Source organism: Eubalaena glacialis, chromosome X, assembly GCF_028564815.1.
Source record: "Eubalaena glacialis isolate mEubGla1 chromosome X, mEubGla1.1.hap2.+ XY, whole genome shotgun sequence".
Lineage (NCBI taxonomy): Eukaryota > Metazoa > Chordata > Mammalia > Artiodactyla > Balaenidae > Eubalaena > Eubalaena glacialis.
In genome coordinates, this window is record NC_083736.1 from 28,457,765 (window position 1) to 28,476,043 (window position 18,279).

Below are 18,279 nucleotides of genomic sequence, written 5' to 3' on the forward strand. Positions count from 1 at the left end.
GCTGGATTCCCAGTCTACCCACACAATCTTTCTTAACCCATTGTTAACCTGTGGGGTAACACACACACACACACACACACACACACACACACACACACACACACAAATATGGCATCAGAAGATCTATGTTCATGTCCACATTCCACGTTGCTACTTCTTACCTGTGTGGCCTACCTTTTTCTCACTGATAACACCTATCCTTCTTACTTCTTCAGGTTCTTATATAAATAAAATACAAGAATGTAAATAAGAAGACTTGGACTTGCAAAGTGCCATTATTATTATTTTAGTTGGTCAACCCCTGGCTATGGGGAAGACAGCCCAAGGCTCCTTCCCCATTATCACTGTAGCCCAGGGTGAGCTTGTCAACAACAGACTCTGACATGTTGGCTTCCAGGGCCCCCAGCTTGCTACTGAGAATCAACAACCATTAACATTTGCATAATTTATTGAACTAAGATACATCAGATAATGCTGAAGATCCCCTTTCTTTTAATCCCTGCCCATTCCCTTCACTTCTTCCCCAGAGGCAACTACTGTGATGAATTCTAGACCATATTCTTTTATATCTTTACCATATATAGGCACCCGCAGACACCACCCACCCACCCATTAGGGCCCCAGACCACCCATCTCACCCCACCCCACACACACTGTTTAAAAGGGGAAGATGGATTCTGTGTTTTGCAGGGCCCCATGGAACGCCTTCTCCCTCCCTCTGTGGAGATCCTGAGCTGCATATGGGTGGGGCATGGGTTGGGGGAGAGCCTCCTGGATACCTGTTTTAAAAAGTGAGAGATTTGCACACAGGAACCAAGGAGAGACCTTTATTTCTTTAGGAACCAAATAACTTTATTGGAAGAAGTGGCAAAACTGGAAGAAAAAAACTTAAGTGAACTTCTTCTGCAAGGGCACTATCGCCGTCTGCATGGCAGGCACGGTGACCAGGGCTCTGGTCACCCCGTGGCTCTGGGGAAGTCCAGGCTCAGTTCTTTTTGTCGCTGTCGCCCAGGGTGAGCTTGTCAAAGAGGTACCCTGCCAGGTCGACGTCCGGGGCCCCCATCATGCTCAGGGTGGTGACATGACCCTCCAGCTCTCTGATGAACGCCGCCTGCTGGCCGAGGTAGTGAGTTGCCAGGAAGAGACGCAGGTGGGGGTCGCTCTTGTCGGTGGCCAGCTGGTGCAGGTCGAGCAGGCTCCGGTTCACGCGCTTCTCCAGGAACAAGGCGCACTTCATGGCCTTGAGGCCGCTCTTCCACTCGTCACTGGCTGGCTTCCTGATGTCTTGGAAGTGGAGGCGGCCCCCGCGCTGGTTCTGCAGGCGCATCAGGCCCTGGGCCCGCTCGCTGTGCTCGTGGGAGCGGCGCAGGAAGAACCCGGTGAAGTGCTTCAAGGCCACGTCGTCGTGGTCGAGGTAAAAGGCCACGGCCAGGCACACCAAGGAGGCGTGGAGCTCCAGGGTGAAATGGCTGTTGACTGCGGCCTCGCAGTCGGGGTGGTAGTTCTGGCGCACCTGCGAGGGCGGCGCGGGCAGCCTGGCGGGCGGCGTGGGCAGCCTGGCGGGCGTGAAGGCCAAGGTGAAGGCGAAGCCGTGGGGCCCGCGGTAGTGGCCTCGGAGCATCCCCATGTGGTCGAAGAGGGCGGCCGGAGGCGCTGGGCACCGTCTCTGGGATGGACCGTTATAGTCCGTTATAGAACGGGGGAGGGGAGGGGGACAGAGAGCGGGGGGCGGGTCCATTACCGGAAGGGGGTGACGGTGGCCGGAAGGGGGCGGGGCACCGTGCTCTAGGTTCCCTAGGAACCTGGGTGAGGCCGGAAACCCAGGGCAACTCTGCACTGTCTTGAGACCATTAAAAAAAAATAATAACCCTATTGAGATATAATTCATATACTATAAAATTCACCTTTGGAAAGTGAACATTTACCTGTTTTTTTGTATGTTCATGGAGTTGTGCAACCATTACCACATCTCAGTATTTTCATCACTCCAAAATGAAATTCCCTACCCGTTAGCAGTCACTCCCCATCCCGCCTCCCCCCAGGTGTGGCCACCACTAATCAACTTTCTATCTCTGTAGATTTGCCTGTTCTGGACTTTTCAAATGCAATCATATAGTATCTGGCCTTTTGTATCTGCCTTCTTTGCTAAACTGCCTTCTTTAGCTAAGTATGCTAAAACACTTAGCATAGTGTTTTAAATCTTTTATCCTTTTTATTGCTAAATCATATTCCATTATGTGGATATATCACATTTTATTTATCCTTTCATCAGTTGGTGGACATTTGAGTTGTTTCCATTTTGTGGCTATTATGAATAATGTTGCTATGAACCTTCTTGTACAGGTTTTTGTGTATACATGTTTTTGATTATCTTGGGAATATACATAAGCATGGAATTGCTGGGTTATATGGTAGCTCTATGTTTAATATTTTGAGGAACTCCCAGAATGTTTTCCAAAGCACCATTTTTACATTCCTACCAGCAATATGTGAAGGTTCTAACACTGTTATTTTCTGTTTGTTTTAAAATTTTAATCATCTTAGTGGATAGTAAGTGGTATCACATTGTGGTTTTGATTTGCATTTCCCTAATGACTAATGATGTTTAGCACCTTTGTATGTACTTATTGGCCATTTGCATGTCTTCTTTAGAGAAATGTCTATTCTAATCTCTTGCCCATTGAAAAATAGAATCGTTTGTCTTTTTATTGTCGTGTTGTAAGAGTTCTGCATCTGTTCTGGATATAAGTCCCTTATCAGATACATGATTCACAAATATTTTCTTCCATTCTGTGGGTTGTCTTTTCACTTTCTTAATGGTGATTCCTTTGAAGCACAAAAGTTCTTAATTATGATGAAGTACAATTTATCTATTTTTCTTTTGTCACTTGTGCTTTTGGTGTCATATCAAGAAACCATTGCCTAATTTAAGGTCACAAAGATTTACACCTACGTTTTCTTTTAAGAATTTTATAGTTTTAGCTCTTAGATTTAGGTACATTTAGGTCTCTGATCCATTTTGAATTAATTTTTGTATATGATGTGAGGTAGGGAATCTAACTTCATTCTATTGTATGAGGGTCTTCAGTTATCCCAGTACCATTTGCTGAGAAGACTATTCTTTCCCCATTGGATAATCTTGGCATACTTGTTGAAAATCAATTGGCCATAAATATATGGGCCTATTCCTGGACTCCCAGTTCTATTCTGTAAATCTATATATCTAAACTTATGATAGTACAACACTGCCTTGACTACTGTAGCTTTGTAATAAATTTTGAAATAGGAAAGTATGAGTCATCCAACTTTATTCTTCTTTTTCAAGATTGTTTTGGCTGTTCTGGGTCCCTTGTATTTCCATATGAATTTTAGGATAAACTTGACAGTTTTTTCCCCAAAAAAGCTTGCTGGGATATTGATAGGGATTGTGTTGAATCTGTAGATAATTTGGGGGAGTATTGATATCTTAACAATATTAAGTCTTCTGATCCATAAACGTGGGATATCTTTCCATTTATTTAGGTCTGGGACCTTTTAAAATATAGATTCTGATTCAGACTGAAGCCAAAATTTGAATTTCTTTTTTTTAAAATTAATTAATTAATTAATATTTTGCTTTTGGCTGCGTTGGGTCTTCATCGCTGCGTGCGGGCTTTCTCTAGTTGTGGCGAGAGAGGGCTACTCTTCATTGCGGTGCGTGGGCTTCTCATTGCAGTGGCTTCTCTTGTTAGGGAGCACAGGCTCTAGGCATGCAGGCTTCAGTAGTTGTGGCACGTGGGCTGTAGAGCACAGGCTCAGTAGTTGTGGTGCACGGGCTTAGTTGCTCCACGGCATGTGGGATCTTCCTGAACCAGGGCCCAAACCCGTGTCTCCTGCATTGGCAGGCGGATTCTTAACCACTGCGCCACCAGGGAAGTCCCAAAATTTGAATTTCTAAACCAGCTTTTTAGGTAATGCCGGACCACACTCTTAATAACAATGCTTTAAAAGGGAGGAAGCTGCCATGCTTTGTTGTCTTAGTCTATTCAGGCTGCTGTAACAAAGTACCTGGAGGCTGGAAGTCCAAGGTCAGGATGCCAGTGTGGTCGGGTTCTGCGAGGGAGCTCTCCAGGGTCTCTTTTATAAGGGTACTAATTCCATTTATGAGGGCCCCAGTCTCACGATGTACTCACCTCCCAAAGGCCCCACTGCCTAATACCATCACACTGGGGGGTTAGGATTTCAACATACAGATTTTGGGTGGGGAACACAAACATTCAGTCTATAGCACTTATTGAGGTTTGGATTTGAAGACACATATATTGGTCTCCACAAGCAGAAATGCCCGTTCCCACTCACAGACAGTGCTTCCGATAGTTATGTTAGATGTGGGTTCCTATGGGAAAGGGGTGAGGCCTTTCTCCTATCAGGAAAAATTGTGAAAGATTTTTAAATTGGCAAAGAAAAGGTTTACTGGGTGTCCTTTTTAGAGTACCCTTCGTGGTTATCTCCACCTTTCATTGATTTTGAGCTATTTTATAACTCTAAATTATAGAAAACTAATAATAATGCAAATTATTCTTGTCCACAGAAATGCAAATGAATTGTGTCTGGTGGAATGCAACTTATTTTGGACTAATTTTGCATCTGTTTGTGCATTCATCCCAACATTACTTATTGCCTGCCTGTATATGTATGGCTCTATGAGTTTTCCTTTGAATGATGTGTAACATCTTACTGGTTTCCTCATTAATTAATGAGTTAAATAAAATCTTTGACATGTTTTTATTTTATATTTACATGAGAGCCATGATTTTATTTTATTTTTTTTAAATGTTAAAACCTTTCTCATTCTCATCCCTACCCCCACTAAGAACACAGTCAAAGCTCATAGGAGTTGGCTTAGTACATTAAGCACTTTTATGGGCTGCTCATCAGATATATGATTCCAGAAAAGTTTGGGGATCTAAAGGCATAGAATTCCTGACGGGGATATAGACTGGAAGGATAGCATCTCTGAGGAGAAGGAGGCAGGGGGGACTCTGGGGAAGCAGGGAACCAATGCAAACCAGGGGAGGAAGGAGGCATTTAGAGAGTAAGTCACAGGAGGGACCTCATTAGCAGGACACTGTACACTGTGGGGTGAGGCTGGCTCAGTGCGTGGTAGGGATGGCAGGGAAGTAGCCATGGCCAGTAAAGACCCATGGAGAACCAGGAGCAGCTAAGAACCAGGGCATTGGTGAGAGCTTCCAGGCATGGAAAGCAGTCAGCAGAGATTTGAGGAGTGGATGGTTGACTGACTCGCATGGGATTCTGACAGGCTGAGATGCATGATCTGGGTAAAATTAACCCTGGAATGAGGTAGAAACATGAACCTTTGGAGGCAGGAGAAAGGCTTCCTTCATCAGCACTTTTGTGCTGAGTCATACTCCTGAAAGGGGTGTTGGGACCCCCAGATACTGAGGGTGTGGAGTATTCAGGACTGGGCCATGGGCTCCACCTTGCAGGGAAGGCTCTTCCAGCTGGTGATCAGAGACAGGGAAGTTCTAATGCATCCGGGTTGGCTCCACTAAAGGGCATCTTTTTAGCACAAAGGCCATAAGAAAGTTGTGTGGTGGCTCCTATTTGGTTGGGTGCTAATGAGGCATGTCGGACACCCACATCAATTATAGTCTGAAGAGGAGAAAGCTCTTTCCAGTCTCCACTTCCTCACTGTTCTGCCTTGGGGGAAAGAAAGGAGAATCGCTATGTTGGGCAAAGGGAAGTCCTCTAAATTTAAACATGCCCATTGTATATACTGGTGTGTGTAAGTTGATGACTGATACTAATTCAGCTAAATGTGACTTTTCTCTAAGGTTGTAACCTTTCGGTTTTAGTCATTGTGCTGGATATTCTCCATTTGCCTCTCCAGGACTGTTCTCTGTCCTTCTCCATCTTACTCTGATTCCTGGGAGGGTGACTTGTGTGGACTGCATCCATGGGCCCCTCTGCCCTCTGGCTTCTGATTGGGTTCAGCCAATGGGAGGCACTGGCAGGAGATGGGAGGGCAAGAGGAGAGTGAGGTTGGGATATTTATTCTCTTGGCTTCCTCTCTTCAGGGCAAATAATTAAGAGGCAAATCTATTACTCTTTTATATCTCTTGCTCCCTGGATCAAGTAGGACCATTCTCAGAATGGGCCTTTTGTGAACACTGCTCATTTCAGAGGAGTTTATTCCAAAAGACAAGTGTTCTTTGTCTCAAGTTTAATGCACAGCCTAAGAAACTCATGAGGACCCAGAAACCAGTATGCAGCTGGACGTTCCTTCAAGCCAGAGAATAAATGGAGCTGATAGAAAAAATAAAGTGTCTCATCTAGGACAGTCTCAGGCAATAAAATAATGGTCCAGGTGGAGCTGCCACCCAAGATTCTGGCTCCAGTTTTCTAGCTTGTGGATTTCTCTGGCCTCTGGCTCCCTTCTTAGGTGATTGGTCCTTTGGTTATCGCTCACGTAATTAGATGAGGAGCAGGGAAGAGGAAGCAGGAGAGTCATTTTCTACTTGTTAGTAGCCATGTTAAAAAGTCTGGTTGGGGAAGATGTTGACTTAATAAGGTTTGAGAATTATCCGTTTATTTCAGATAACCTTTGTCTTCCCTTGCTCACCTTCTCCTGCCACTGATTAGAGCTATTGCAGTGTTCTGCACAGCAATGCACAGGTGAGTCCAGTCAATGTACACGAGGGGTGTAGCTGCTGACTGTTTAATTCGATGCCTCTTAATCACTTGCTGCTAGGCAGGAAGGCATACCTCTCTATTGCAGACAGCCAAAAGTAGATCTTAAAAGTTTTCTTTGCTTGCTGTCTTTTCTAAATAGAGGATGAATAATTTTTATTATGTGATATTGCAATTCCTTCATAGAGAACACTAGGTAGAATAGAATAGGGTAAGCTATGCTGCAGTAACAAATAAAACTGAAATTTCTCAATGGCTGAAGACAATATTTATTTCTTGGCCACGTCGCAGTCTGAGACAGGTGAAGTGACTCTCTTTCATGGCTCTCCAAGGATGGTTAACTTACAGATGCAGGCTAAATTCCATCCTGCAGTTCTACCATCTCAGAATTCTTTACTTCCGACTACACAGAAGGGAAACAGGATGCATGGAGACCTCCCACGAGCTCTTTCTTGCCTTGGACCAGAAGTCGTATTCACTTCAGCCCAAACCAACGTCAAAAGAGGCTGGGAAAACGTGATATTTAGTGAGCAATCTGATCTATGCCATGCATGTTTTATCTATTTCTCCTAGTTATATTTTAAAATTATTTAGAACTCACATTTTTGACCACTGTTATTTACTTTCTTACTTATTAGAGTGTGCTTATAGCAAGGATCCTATTGAAAAAAATTTACAATTGTGTGTGTGTGTGTGTGTGTGTGTGTAAGCATGCTAAGTAATGCAACTTGTGTGGTCCCATCTCCACATAATTGCTTCTAGTATTCCACCATGGTCATATTTCTTTCCCATCCCAGTCCTAGCTTGACATTCAGATTCAGATCCAATCCCATCTCTTACCTAAAACCTCTTCTCTATGAAGTGAACACAGCCTCCTCGAAGATCTATAGGGATTAGTGCCCACACAATTAGCTTGGAAATCAATCATGGATTGTCCAGTGATGGCTTGTTTGTAATTGCCTCGAACTATTAATCATCTCCTTTTCTGTTATGTCCCTTTGGTGCAACGTTGTCCCCGACTCATAAGCTTCTGGAGGGCAAACACCCTTTCTTCGACTCCACAACACCCAACAAGACAGAATAGCACAGAAGAGGAGCTCAGAAACGATGGGCTGATTTAATCTGACTTAATTGGATTGATAGAGGCAGCAAACACATTATCAAGTATCTGAGTACCATGTTCTAGGATCTCCGCTAAGAGCTGCGGGTAAGGAGATGATTAAAACGTAGTGCTTATCCTCAAGAGGCATTTAGAATTTTCAGGATAGTCTGAATACACACCAGCAGGGTGTGGTAACTAGTCTCCAGAGACGGCCCCAACAATTCCTCCCCTCCCTGTTTGAGCGCACTGCTCCTCATTTAAAGAGTTGGCACTTATTTTTCCCACCCAGTGACTGCCTTGACCAACGTGATGGAAGTGGCATTCTGGGACTTCAAAGAGGATGGGCAGATTTTTCTTCCTTTCATTTGGAAGTTTCGCTCTTGGGACACTCCCTTCCCTCTGAATTTAGCCAGCATGCTGTGAGAAGATGGAACCACATGAAGGAGGGGAAAAGAGGCTGAGTTCCCAGACAACAGCCAACACCAAGTGCAAGCCATGTGAGTGAGCCATTTTATTTTATTTTTTATTTTTATTTTATATTGGAATATAGTAGAGTTACGATGTTGTATTAGTTTCAGGTCATGTGAGTGAGCCGTTTTAAATATTCTAGATGATCGCAGCCTAGCTGACATCACAAAGAACAGAATAACTATTGAGCTGAGCCAGTTCACACTGAGGATTATGAACCGTAAGAAAATGGTGGTTGTTTTAATCCACTATGTTTTGCAGGGGGAGGGGGTTGATTTGCAGCAAAAGGTAACTGAAACACAGGGTCAGAAAGTTTTACCAGAACAGTGGGTCCACAGAGGAAGGAAAAGGATGAAGGAAGCTGAGGAATGCCCTCAGAGAGTTGACATTCGAGCTGATGAGTAGAAATTCCCCAGGTAGGACTTGAAGGGAAGGGCTTTGCAGTTAGTGACCCCACAGGAGGAAAAGCACGGAGGTGTGAAAGTATGTGACATGTACAGACAACTCCTAGCAGTTTGTGATGGATGATGTGAGAATGCAAGGGGGAGAGCCACAAGTATTTTGAGAGAAATCTGGAAATCCAGGAGCCCCGCTCTGGGATTTATTCTCTACCTAATGGGATACTTGAGACTTTTCAAAACAGAGGACTGTCAAAAGCAGATTTTTGTCTTAGACAGGTTTCTCTGGCATGGGTGAGAGGTAGATTGCGGGAGGGCATGAGATTGCAGAGAAGGAGAACAAACAGCCAGGAAACTTCTGGGCAGAGGAGGGCAGTGGCAAGGGAAATGGGCAGGAAGGATGGGGGGCAAATGTCATCGAGGTGGAAGAGCACTAGAATTTGAAGATGGATGTGGGTAATGAGGGAAAGAGAGGAATCTAGGACTCCCAGATTTCAGGCTTTGATTCACCATTCTCAAGCCTGGCCATGCCGGAGGCCAAGCAGATAGGGGAAGAAGGTGATGACCTGGGTTTTAATTGAGCCCTGGGAGTTCTGGGACATCAGGAGAAGAGACCCTGTCAGACAGTGACTACTGGATTCAGAGCTCAGGGGAAAGGGCTCAGTTAACATGATAATTTTGATAAAAAGTGTCCAAGACCTGAAGCTCTTTAGTAGGTATTTCTTCTGTTCTAAAGTAGTGATTGATAGTTTAGAGAAGAGTGTGTCTGAAAGACGGCGTGTGAGCAGGCAGAACCCCAGAGAGATGATGTAACCAGGAAGAGGAGTGTTAGGACTCATTTTTCCATTAGCAGTGATGGGTTGTGGAGAGCTATAGACACGCTTATCCAGGCTCCTTTGTGGCTAATTTGACAGAATTTGTCTTGAGACCACAATTGTGGGTGTAGTTTGTGGCTGTGAAGGGTTTTTCTCTGTGTGAAATTCACTGACCCACCTGGGCTTCAGCTCAGTCTTGGCTTTATTAGGCCTGCTCTCCAAGCACCTGGCGAACTCCCAGCATAAGGCTGCATGATATGCCAGTCATCCTAATTACATGAGATAGCTAAAGGTTTGCAGCAAGGGGAAATTACTTTGATTTTCTAGAAAATGTCTGAGAGCTCATCACGGTTCTCTGATTCCAAAGAATCCAACTTTAGACCACAAGGTACTTAACTAGGTGATTATTTTGAAGGCAAATGGAATACTTTTAGGCAGGTATCTAAAGCACTGAGATAAGGAGCATGACGGGCTTTCTGGGTTATGTTGACAGAGCTGCTTATACCCATTACCATGTACATGGAGAGCTTGATTTGACCCCAGCAGGTAATCTGTGGCAGGTATGCGTGCCTGTTATAAATGAAATTTAACTACTTTTAATGGGCCCTGAGAAGAGCAGAGTAGGCATTTGATCTGAATCTTGACCAGCCTATTTACCCTCTTACTTTCTATTTATGTACAATCACCCTACCCTGGGACAATTGTGTTGTTAGCTTGCTCGTTTTTTGTTTTTGTTTTTTTGATTCTGGCCATGCCTATCACATACAGGAATATCTGTAAGTTCACTTAATTTGATTACTTAATATGATTTTATTTTCCTAAATGTCATGGCTTCCTTATGAATAAAAACAGAAGTGATTTCAGAGGTGGAGTCTCCAGGTCATGGAAAGCTCAGGCCCAATACCGGAGTCTTATCTACGCTCCTCTTTCCAGTCCGGTGCAGGGGTGTTTTATCAGTCAGAATAGGCTACTGAGTGCTTCAGTAACAGATAAGCCCCTCCCCCAAATCTCAGTGTCTTAACACAATGAGAGCTTAATTCTTCCTCCGGGCCAGTGAGGGTAGTGAGTGCCCAGGGCACAAACTTTAAGGAGGCTCCTACTCTCAGGGTCATGAAAGCACAGGGTCTTGCTTATACTAGCCGTCCACCATGCATCGACAGAAGGCCCTGTTCATTGTTGCCTCACCAGGATGAGATTGACAGAGGCCTCATCTCAACACATACTTCCGTGATCACTGGAGCAGTGGGACAAAAACATGGCAAATTGCACACTGGCTCTTAAAGCTTCCACCAGGAAGTGACATATGTCACTTCTGCTTACATTTCATTGGCCAAAGAAAATCACCTGCTCTGACTTCAAAGAGGACAGAGAAATGCCACCTCACCCCGTACCTGGAAAATAGAGAGCTGGAAGTATTCGGGGCACACTCTGAATGATTTCCGTAGTTATATTTCCTAAGTTCTCTAGCACAGAGGTCACGGGCACACTGAGCCCGCAGCCGCTGTGCCCATATCTCTCACAACTTGCAACCTGGAAGTAGAGTGAATTCTGGGGATGGGTACCTGGTGGATCGTGACTGCTTATGTGTGCACGGGGGAGGCCCGTTAGGCTGCTGGGCTGTGCTCCTTAGCATCATCCGCTCAGCCGAGGAAGGCTTTTGTAACGTGCTAGGACAGCCCCATCCCTGAAGTGAGGCTCTTCTCTTCCCAGTGTGCTGCGTGCAGCGGCTCTGGTTACTAACGCTTGTCAAATCTCAGCTGGAGAAAGAGCCCTGCTCCTCTTTCTCCACCTCTTAATTTCTTTCAGGCTATCTCTTTTCCATTACTTATTATGCAACTCCAGGAAGCTTTGGGATATGTTCTGCAAAGGAGATGTTATCCTAAATAGAGTTGTTCTTTGTCACTTGGGGGAAGTAAAGAAAATTAGTCAATGGGCGTTATTTATAATTAGCTGGGGGCTCCAGAAATAACTGGACAAAAAGGACAAACTATAAAATACGGAGGAAAGACCAAAGCAGTGGGCTCTTGCCTTTGATTTTTTATTATGTTTTCCTCTTCTTTAAATGTAAATTAAAGGATAGTTGTAAAATTAAAAAAAAATCTTGTTTTGTAGTAAACCCTTTCCTAGGAAGTTTGGATTTTTTTTCACACTTAATCAATTTTCATCAAATACCTCTGATTCTCAGCTTTGGCACACCCATTTTATAGATGAGGACTTAAGAACCCTGGCTGGTTCAGAGACTTGGTTAAAGTCATGAGGTAAATGACTGTAGTTTGAGATCACAGTCTTCTGGGGTTTCCACCTTAGCCTTTAGTTTTTCCTGTGGTAATAAACCTATGGGTTTAATTTCAGCGTGAATTTGAATTTGTTTTTTGGTGTTATAGGTAATATTCTGAAGCTGAGATTTCAGTCAGTTTCCATCTGGGTATTTATCAATTATGTGTCATTTATTGGGTTGAACATTTGCGTCGATATTTGGGGGAGAAAAGGGAGTTAAAGATGGAAGGTATCTCAGTTCTACTGAATATGGTATATGATATGAACTTTCCATAAAGCCCTTTGTTTTTGGAATATCAAGTCCATGCTGGCCCAGAGTGAGCATCAGTTGAGTGTGGCTGCCGATCTGGACCCACATCCACGTTGAATGGGAAGGGTTTAGGCTGACATTTTACTTCATTTCCAACTTCCTGGCTCCCTGGATTTTGAAGGTAATGATTCAGGGTATCATCAGTGAGATAGCATTTTAGCTTTCGACTGGCTAAAACACAATGCCAAGTTTTGGGGAGCGTGTGGTAAGGATATAGAGTGGTATTACCACTTTGGAAAACAGTATGGTAGTTTCTTATGAAGTTAAATGTGCACCTATTCTGTGACCCAGAAATTCTACTCATAACATAGGATGTGAAATAGAACACATGTACACTAAAAGGCCTGTAAAAGAATGTTCGTGGCAGCTTCATTCATAAGAGCCTCACACTGGAAATAACCCAAATGCCCATCAACAGGTGAATGGATAAATAAATTGTGGTATATTCATACAATTAATCTCAACAATAAAAAAGGAATGAGCCACTGATATACTCAACAACATGTATGAATCTCAAAGATATTGTATTGAGCTAAAGAAGCCTAAGACACACACACAAAATACTGTATATTTCCACTTATATGAAGTTGAAGAACTGGCCAAATTAAGCTATGGCCATAAAAGTCAGAAAGTGGTTGCCTCTGGCAGGGGGATTGACTAGAAAGGGATGCAAGGGAACTTTTTAAGATGATGGAAATATTCATAACTTAATTGGGATGGTAGTTACAACAGTGTTAAAGCTCATCAAGTTGTATATGTAAAGTCTGTGCTTTTATAGTATGTAAATTATGCTTTGATTAAAAAACAGAAAATAAATTCAAGGTATCACACTTACAAGACCCCTGATCTAACATACACTTTCCCCAGGTGTTCTTACTTATTTCCCTCAGGGAATACTGAAGAAATGTGTCCTCTCCTGTGGTCAGTTGATTCAGAGGATATCAATCCTATCTGTCCCAACTTTACTCTTTTCAAGGGAGAATATAAGAGCTGCAGTGGGGTCTGAATCACCATATGGGGTTGGCCAGCTTTTGCTTAGCTTATCTCCTGTTAACAGCTTGTGGTCACAATAGTGGCAGGGCACAATTACGGAAAATCTCCCTCTTCATCTACTTAGAATCAATAGAAATACATGATGCCCTGAAAGATTAAAGCCAAACCCCTGGTCATCCAGATGCTGAAAATGGAATGACCACCTGCTATTCATCTTCAATGTGTCAGCATGGTTCTGGCAGGTGAAAGAAGCTGTATCAGATGTGGGCAAAGCCATGGTGACTGCAGAGGTAGATGTGCAGAGGGAGGACAGAGGGGAAGGAAGGGTAACAAATAAATATATTCCCTTTTAATGCCACAAAGGATCACATTACAAGCTTGAAGTGGCATTGGGTTGGTATCTAGTCTACACTTACTGAAATGTGACACTTGCATGAGGAAAGTAGGAAAATTCCCACCATTGTCTGATATTCTGCCTTGGAATGCTGTTAAGGATTATGCTTTTCTTTTTTCCTTTTTATTTGGTCCCCTGTGCTTTCTAATTTTTTGAAAATGAACAACCACTGTTATGACATGTTATTCATTTATATCGTGTTAAGTATTTATGTTTTTATATACTTATAACTATGAATGGAATACCTTTTTGAAAGGTGGATGTCATAGGTGCTAAAAAGAAGTCTATGTAGTTATTTAAAACTAAGCAATTTTGAAAAGTGAACCTGTTGTGAGTACCCAGACCTTCTTCCCCTTGGGTAGTGAAGCAAGTCTTTTAAAATCAGTGGTTTCCATTTCCTCTAAGATCAGCAACAAGACAAGGTTGTTCACTCTCACCACAACTATTCAACATAGTTTTGGAAGTTTTAGCCACAGCAATCAGAGAAGAAAAAGAAATAAAAGGAATCCAAATCAGAAAAGAAGAAGTAAAGCTGTCACGGTTTGCAGATGACACGATACTATACACAGAGAATCCTAAAGATGCTACCAGAAAACTACTAGAGCCAATCAAAGAATTTCGTAAAGTAGCAGGATACAAAATTAATGCACAGAAGTCTCTTGCATTCCTATACACTAATGATGAAAAATCTGAAAGACAAATTAAGGAAACACTCCCATTTACCACTGCAACAAAAAGAATAAAATACCTAGGAATAAACCTACCTAAGGAGACAAAAGACCTGTATGCAGAAAACTATAAGACACTGATGAAAGAAATTGAAGATGATACAAACAGAGGGAGAGATATACCATGTTCTTGGATTGGAAGAATCAATATTGTGAAAATGACTATACTACCCAAAGCAATCTACAGATTCAGTGCAATCCCTATCAAACTACCAATGGCATTTTTCACAGAACTAGAACAAAAAATTTCACAATCTGTATGGAAACACAAAAGACCCCGAATAGCCAAAGCAATCTTGAGAAAGAAAAAGGGAGCTGGAGGAATCAGGCTCCCGGACTTCAGACTATACTACAAAGCTACAGTAATCAAGACAGTATGGTACTGGTACAAAACCAGAAATATAGATCAATGGAACAGGATAGAAAGCCCAGAGATAAACCCATGCATATATGGTCAACTAATCTATGACAAAGGAGGCAAGGATATACAATGGAGAAAAGACAGCCTCTTCAAAAAGTGGTGCTGGGAAAACTGGACAGCTACATGTAAAAGAATGAAATTAGAACACTTCCTAACACCATACACAAAAATAAACTCAAAATGGATTAAAGACCTCAATGTAAGGCTAGACGCTATAAAACTCTTAGAGGAAAACATAGGCAGAACACTCTATGACATAAATCACAGCAAGATCCTTTTTGACCCAGCTCCTAGAGAAATGAAAATAAAAACAAAAATAAACAAATGGGACCTAATGAAACTGAAAAGCTTTTGCACAGCAAAGGAAACCATAAACAAGATGAAAAGACAACCCTCAGAATGGGAGAAAATATTTGCAAATGAAGCAACTGACAAAGGAGTAATCTCCAAAATTTACAAACAGCTCGTGCAGCTCAATATCAAAAAAACAAACAACCCAATCCAAAAATGGGCAGAAGACCTAAATAGACATTTCTCCAAAGAAGATATACAGATTGCCAGCAAACACATGAAAGGATGCTCAACATCACTAATCATTAGAGAGGTGCAAATCAAAACTACAATGAGGTATCACCTCACACCAGTCAGAATGGCCATCATCAAAAAATCTACAAACAACAAATGCTGGAGAGGGTGTGGAGAAAAGGGAACCCTCTTGCACTGTTGGTGGGAAGGTAAATTGGTACAGCCACTATGGAGAACAGTATGGAGGTTCCTTAGAAAACTAAAAATAGAACTACCATACGACCCAGCAATTGCACTACTGGGCGTATACCCTGAGAAAACCATAATTCAAAAAGAGTCATGTACCACAATGTTCACTGCAGCTCTATTTACAATAACCAGGATATGGAAGCAACCTAAGTGTCCATTGACAGATGAATAGATAAAGAAGATGTGGCACATATATACAATGGAATATTACTCAGCCATAAAAAGAAACGAAATTGAGTTATTTGTAGTGAGGTGGATGGACCTAGAGTCTGTCCTACAGAGTGAAGTAAGTCAGAAAGAGAAAAACAAATACCGTATGCTAACACATATATATGGAATCTAAAAAAAAAAAAAATGGTGCTGAAGAACCTAGGGGCAGGACAGGAATAAAGATGCAGATGTAGAGAATGGACTTGAGGTCATGGGGAGGGGGAAGGGTAAGCTGGGACGAAGTGAGAGAGTGGCATGGACATATATACACTACCAAATGTAAAATAGATAGCTAGTGGGAAGCAGCCGCATAGCACAGGGAGATGAGCTCGGTGCTTTGTGACCACCTAGAGGGGTGGGATAGGGGGGGTGGGAGGGAGACGCAAGAGGAAGGAGATGTGGGGATATATGTATATGTATAGCTGATTCACTTTGTTATAAAGCAGAAACTAACACACCATTGCTAAGCAATTATACTCCACTAACGATGTTAAAAACAAACAAACAAACAAAAACTCAGTGGTTTCTTTGAAAGGTTCACTTCACATTTGGTTTTGTCTGGCTTTTGTTACATCATTGACCCCCAACAGATTACACCTCCCAGTATTCATGCCCTGTGTAGTCCCCTCCCACTTTGTCTCTGGGCTTGGCCATGTGACTAGCCCTGGCTAATAGGAAATTAGCAAGTGTGGTGCAAGCAGAAGCTTCATAATTGCTTGTGCGTTGGGGCTTGTTCTTTTCGAATGCACCCTCTTAGAACCCAGCCACCAAGCTGTGAGAAAGTCCAAGCAGCCATGTGGAGAGTCCTACCTGGTGGACAGAAAAGGCCCCTGGCCACCAGCTGGCCCCAATTTGCCAGCTGTATGAACGAGGCTAAATGGTAAACGGATCCTCCAATCCTCCTGGTGGAGCCTCCCCAGGTGATTCCACGTGGAACAAAGATGAGCCGTCCCCATCAAGCCCTGCCCAAACTGCAGAATTGTGAACACGTGAGTGATCGTTGTTGATTTACGTCGTTAAGTTTTGGGGTGGTTTGTTACCTATGAATGAAATAGTACCTAAGCTATTTTTGTATGTATTTTATCTAGGTGTCTGTCACCACCTAAATGTAAGTTGGCATATAGATTTTAGCTCTGTCAAGTAGTTCGGGAACTCTGTGTTGAGAAAGATTCTGAGAGCGCATCCTGGTATAGCAGAACAGTATGCATGGCCCTCATTTAATCTTTTCTCCACACAGCAGTCAGAGTGATCTTTTAAAAATCAATGTGATCGTGTCACTACATTGCTTAAATCCTCCTGGGGCTTTCCGCTGTACTTGGAGTGAAAAGCGAACTCCTTATTCGAGTTTGCAAACCCCTCTATATACTGGCCTTTGCTTGATTCCCCTTCAGTCTCATCTCACATCCCTCTCCCACTCAGCCCCTCACATCGTCCAGCCTCATGGGCCGTCTTTCAGTTCCCTGAACATGCCAAGCCAGTTCCCACCTTTGCATCTTTTTACGCATGTTGGACATTCTCTTTGCCTGGAATGATCATCACAGGACTGGCTTCTTATCATTTAGATCTCAGCTTAAATATCACCCCCTCAGAGAGACTTCTCTGACTATGGGGATCAGTCACCTGTTGCCATAATATTTCATAACAAACCACCTCAGAGTTCAGTGGCTTAAACCGACAAGCATTAATCTCATATCCACAGGCCCGTGAGATGATTGGGGCAGTCCTGCTCTGTATCTCAGTCTAGGGTCCAAACATCAGTGGGGAGGGAAGGTCCTCCTTCCATGGAGGGAGTTATTTGTGGAACAGTGATGTCATCTACCACACTCTCAATTCTAAAGCAGCCACACCATCCGCACTCACCTTCATCTCTCCCAATTGTAATTCTCTGCGGATAATTGATTACTCTGATATTTTTGTGTTTATTTATTATGTTTATTGTCTGTCTCCCCTTGTTAGAGTAGGTGTTCTATGAGAGCACAGTTGTCATTTGTCATCTTCAGTGCCATGTGCCCGCACATGGAACAGTTTCTGGCTGAGTTGAGGTGCCTGATAAGAACAAATGTTAGCTGCAGATACTGGTTAAGGGGAAAAGGAATTGGAGAGCCAATTATCTTTTTTTTTTTCCAAACCCAATCTACACAAATATCTTGATCTTTTAAACCAGTGGTTCCTCTTGCAATTTCTCCATCTCTTCCAGTGTTGTCTTCCAATAGTGTAAGAGAAATCATGCTGATCTGCCTTTAATGCTTTGTTTTTTATTATCCATCCGTGCTTTGTGCCAGATGTTAGCTTTAGGAACTGTACTTAAATGCACGGGGGTTTGAGGGGCAGTGCCTTAGAACTCAAATCCTCAAATCAGTGTCTTCTTCCAACTTCTAGGGGAAAATCTTCACCAGAGCTTTGACCCTGTCTGAATTGGGCTTCCCTAGAAGCTGACCTTGGCACAAGGATTGGAGTGCATATAGTTTATTTGGGTGCATGGACGGGTAGGGGAGTGGAGAAGTGATACAGGGAAGTAAAGACAGCCCACAATGGGTCCATTATTAGTCCAGCTACCAGCAGGAGCAACTGGAACTTAGTCCCACCAGTATTAACAGTTCACCTCAGAATGATCCTGGCCAAGAGGAGAGGGAGCTGGGCGTTCATGCTCCTCTACCTGTCAATCATTAAAGGCTGCCCAGGGGAGTGAGGGCAGAGGG

At 43.1% G+C, this 18,279-nt stretch overlaps 1 protein-coding gene across 1 annotated transcript; it reads right to left on the reverse strand.

Moving 5' to 3' along the window:
* Positions 1 to 985: 985 nt before the first annotated feature.
* Positions 986 to 1,627, reverse strand: LOC133082025 (ferritin heavy chain-like). The gene has a single exon (XM_061178406.1). The coding sequence runs from the start codon at positions 1,625 to 1,627 to the stop codon at positions 986 to 988; it is 642 nt and encodes a 213-aa protein (XP_061034389.1).
* Between the last annotated feature and the right edge of the window lie 16,652 nt (positions 1,628 to 18,279).

What these genes read in the sequence shown, in the direction of transcription:
- LOC133082025 (XM_061178406.1), bottom strand. Translation starts at nt 1,627, where the DNA reads ATGGGGATGCTCCGAGGCCACTACCGCGGGCCCCACGGCTTCGCCTTC.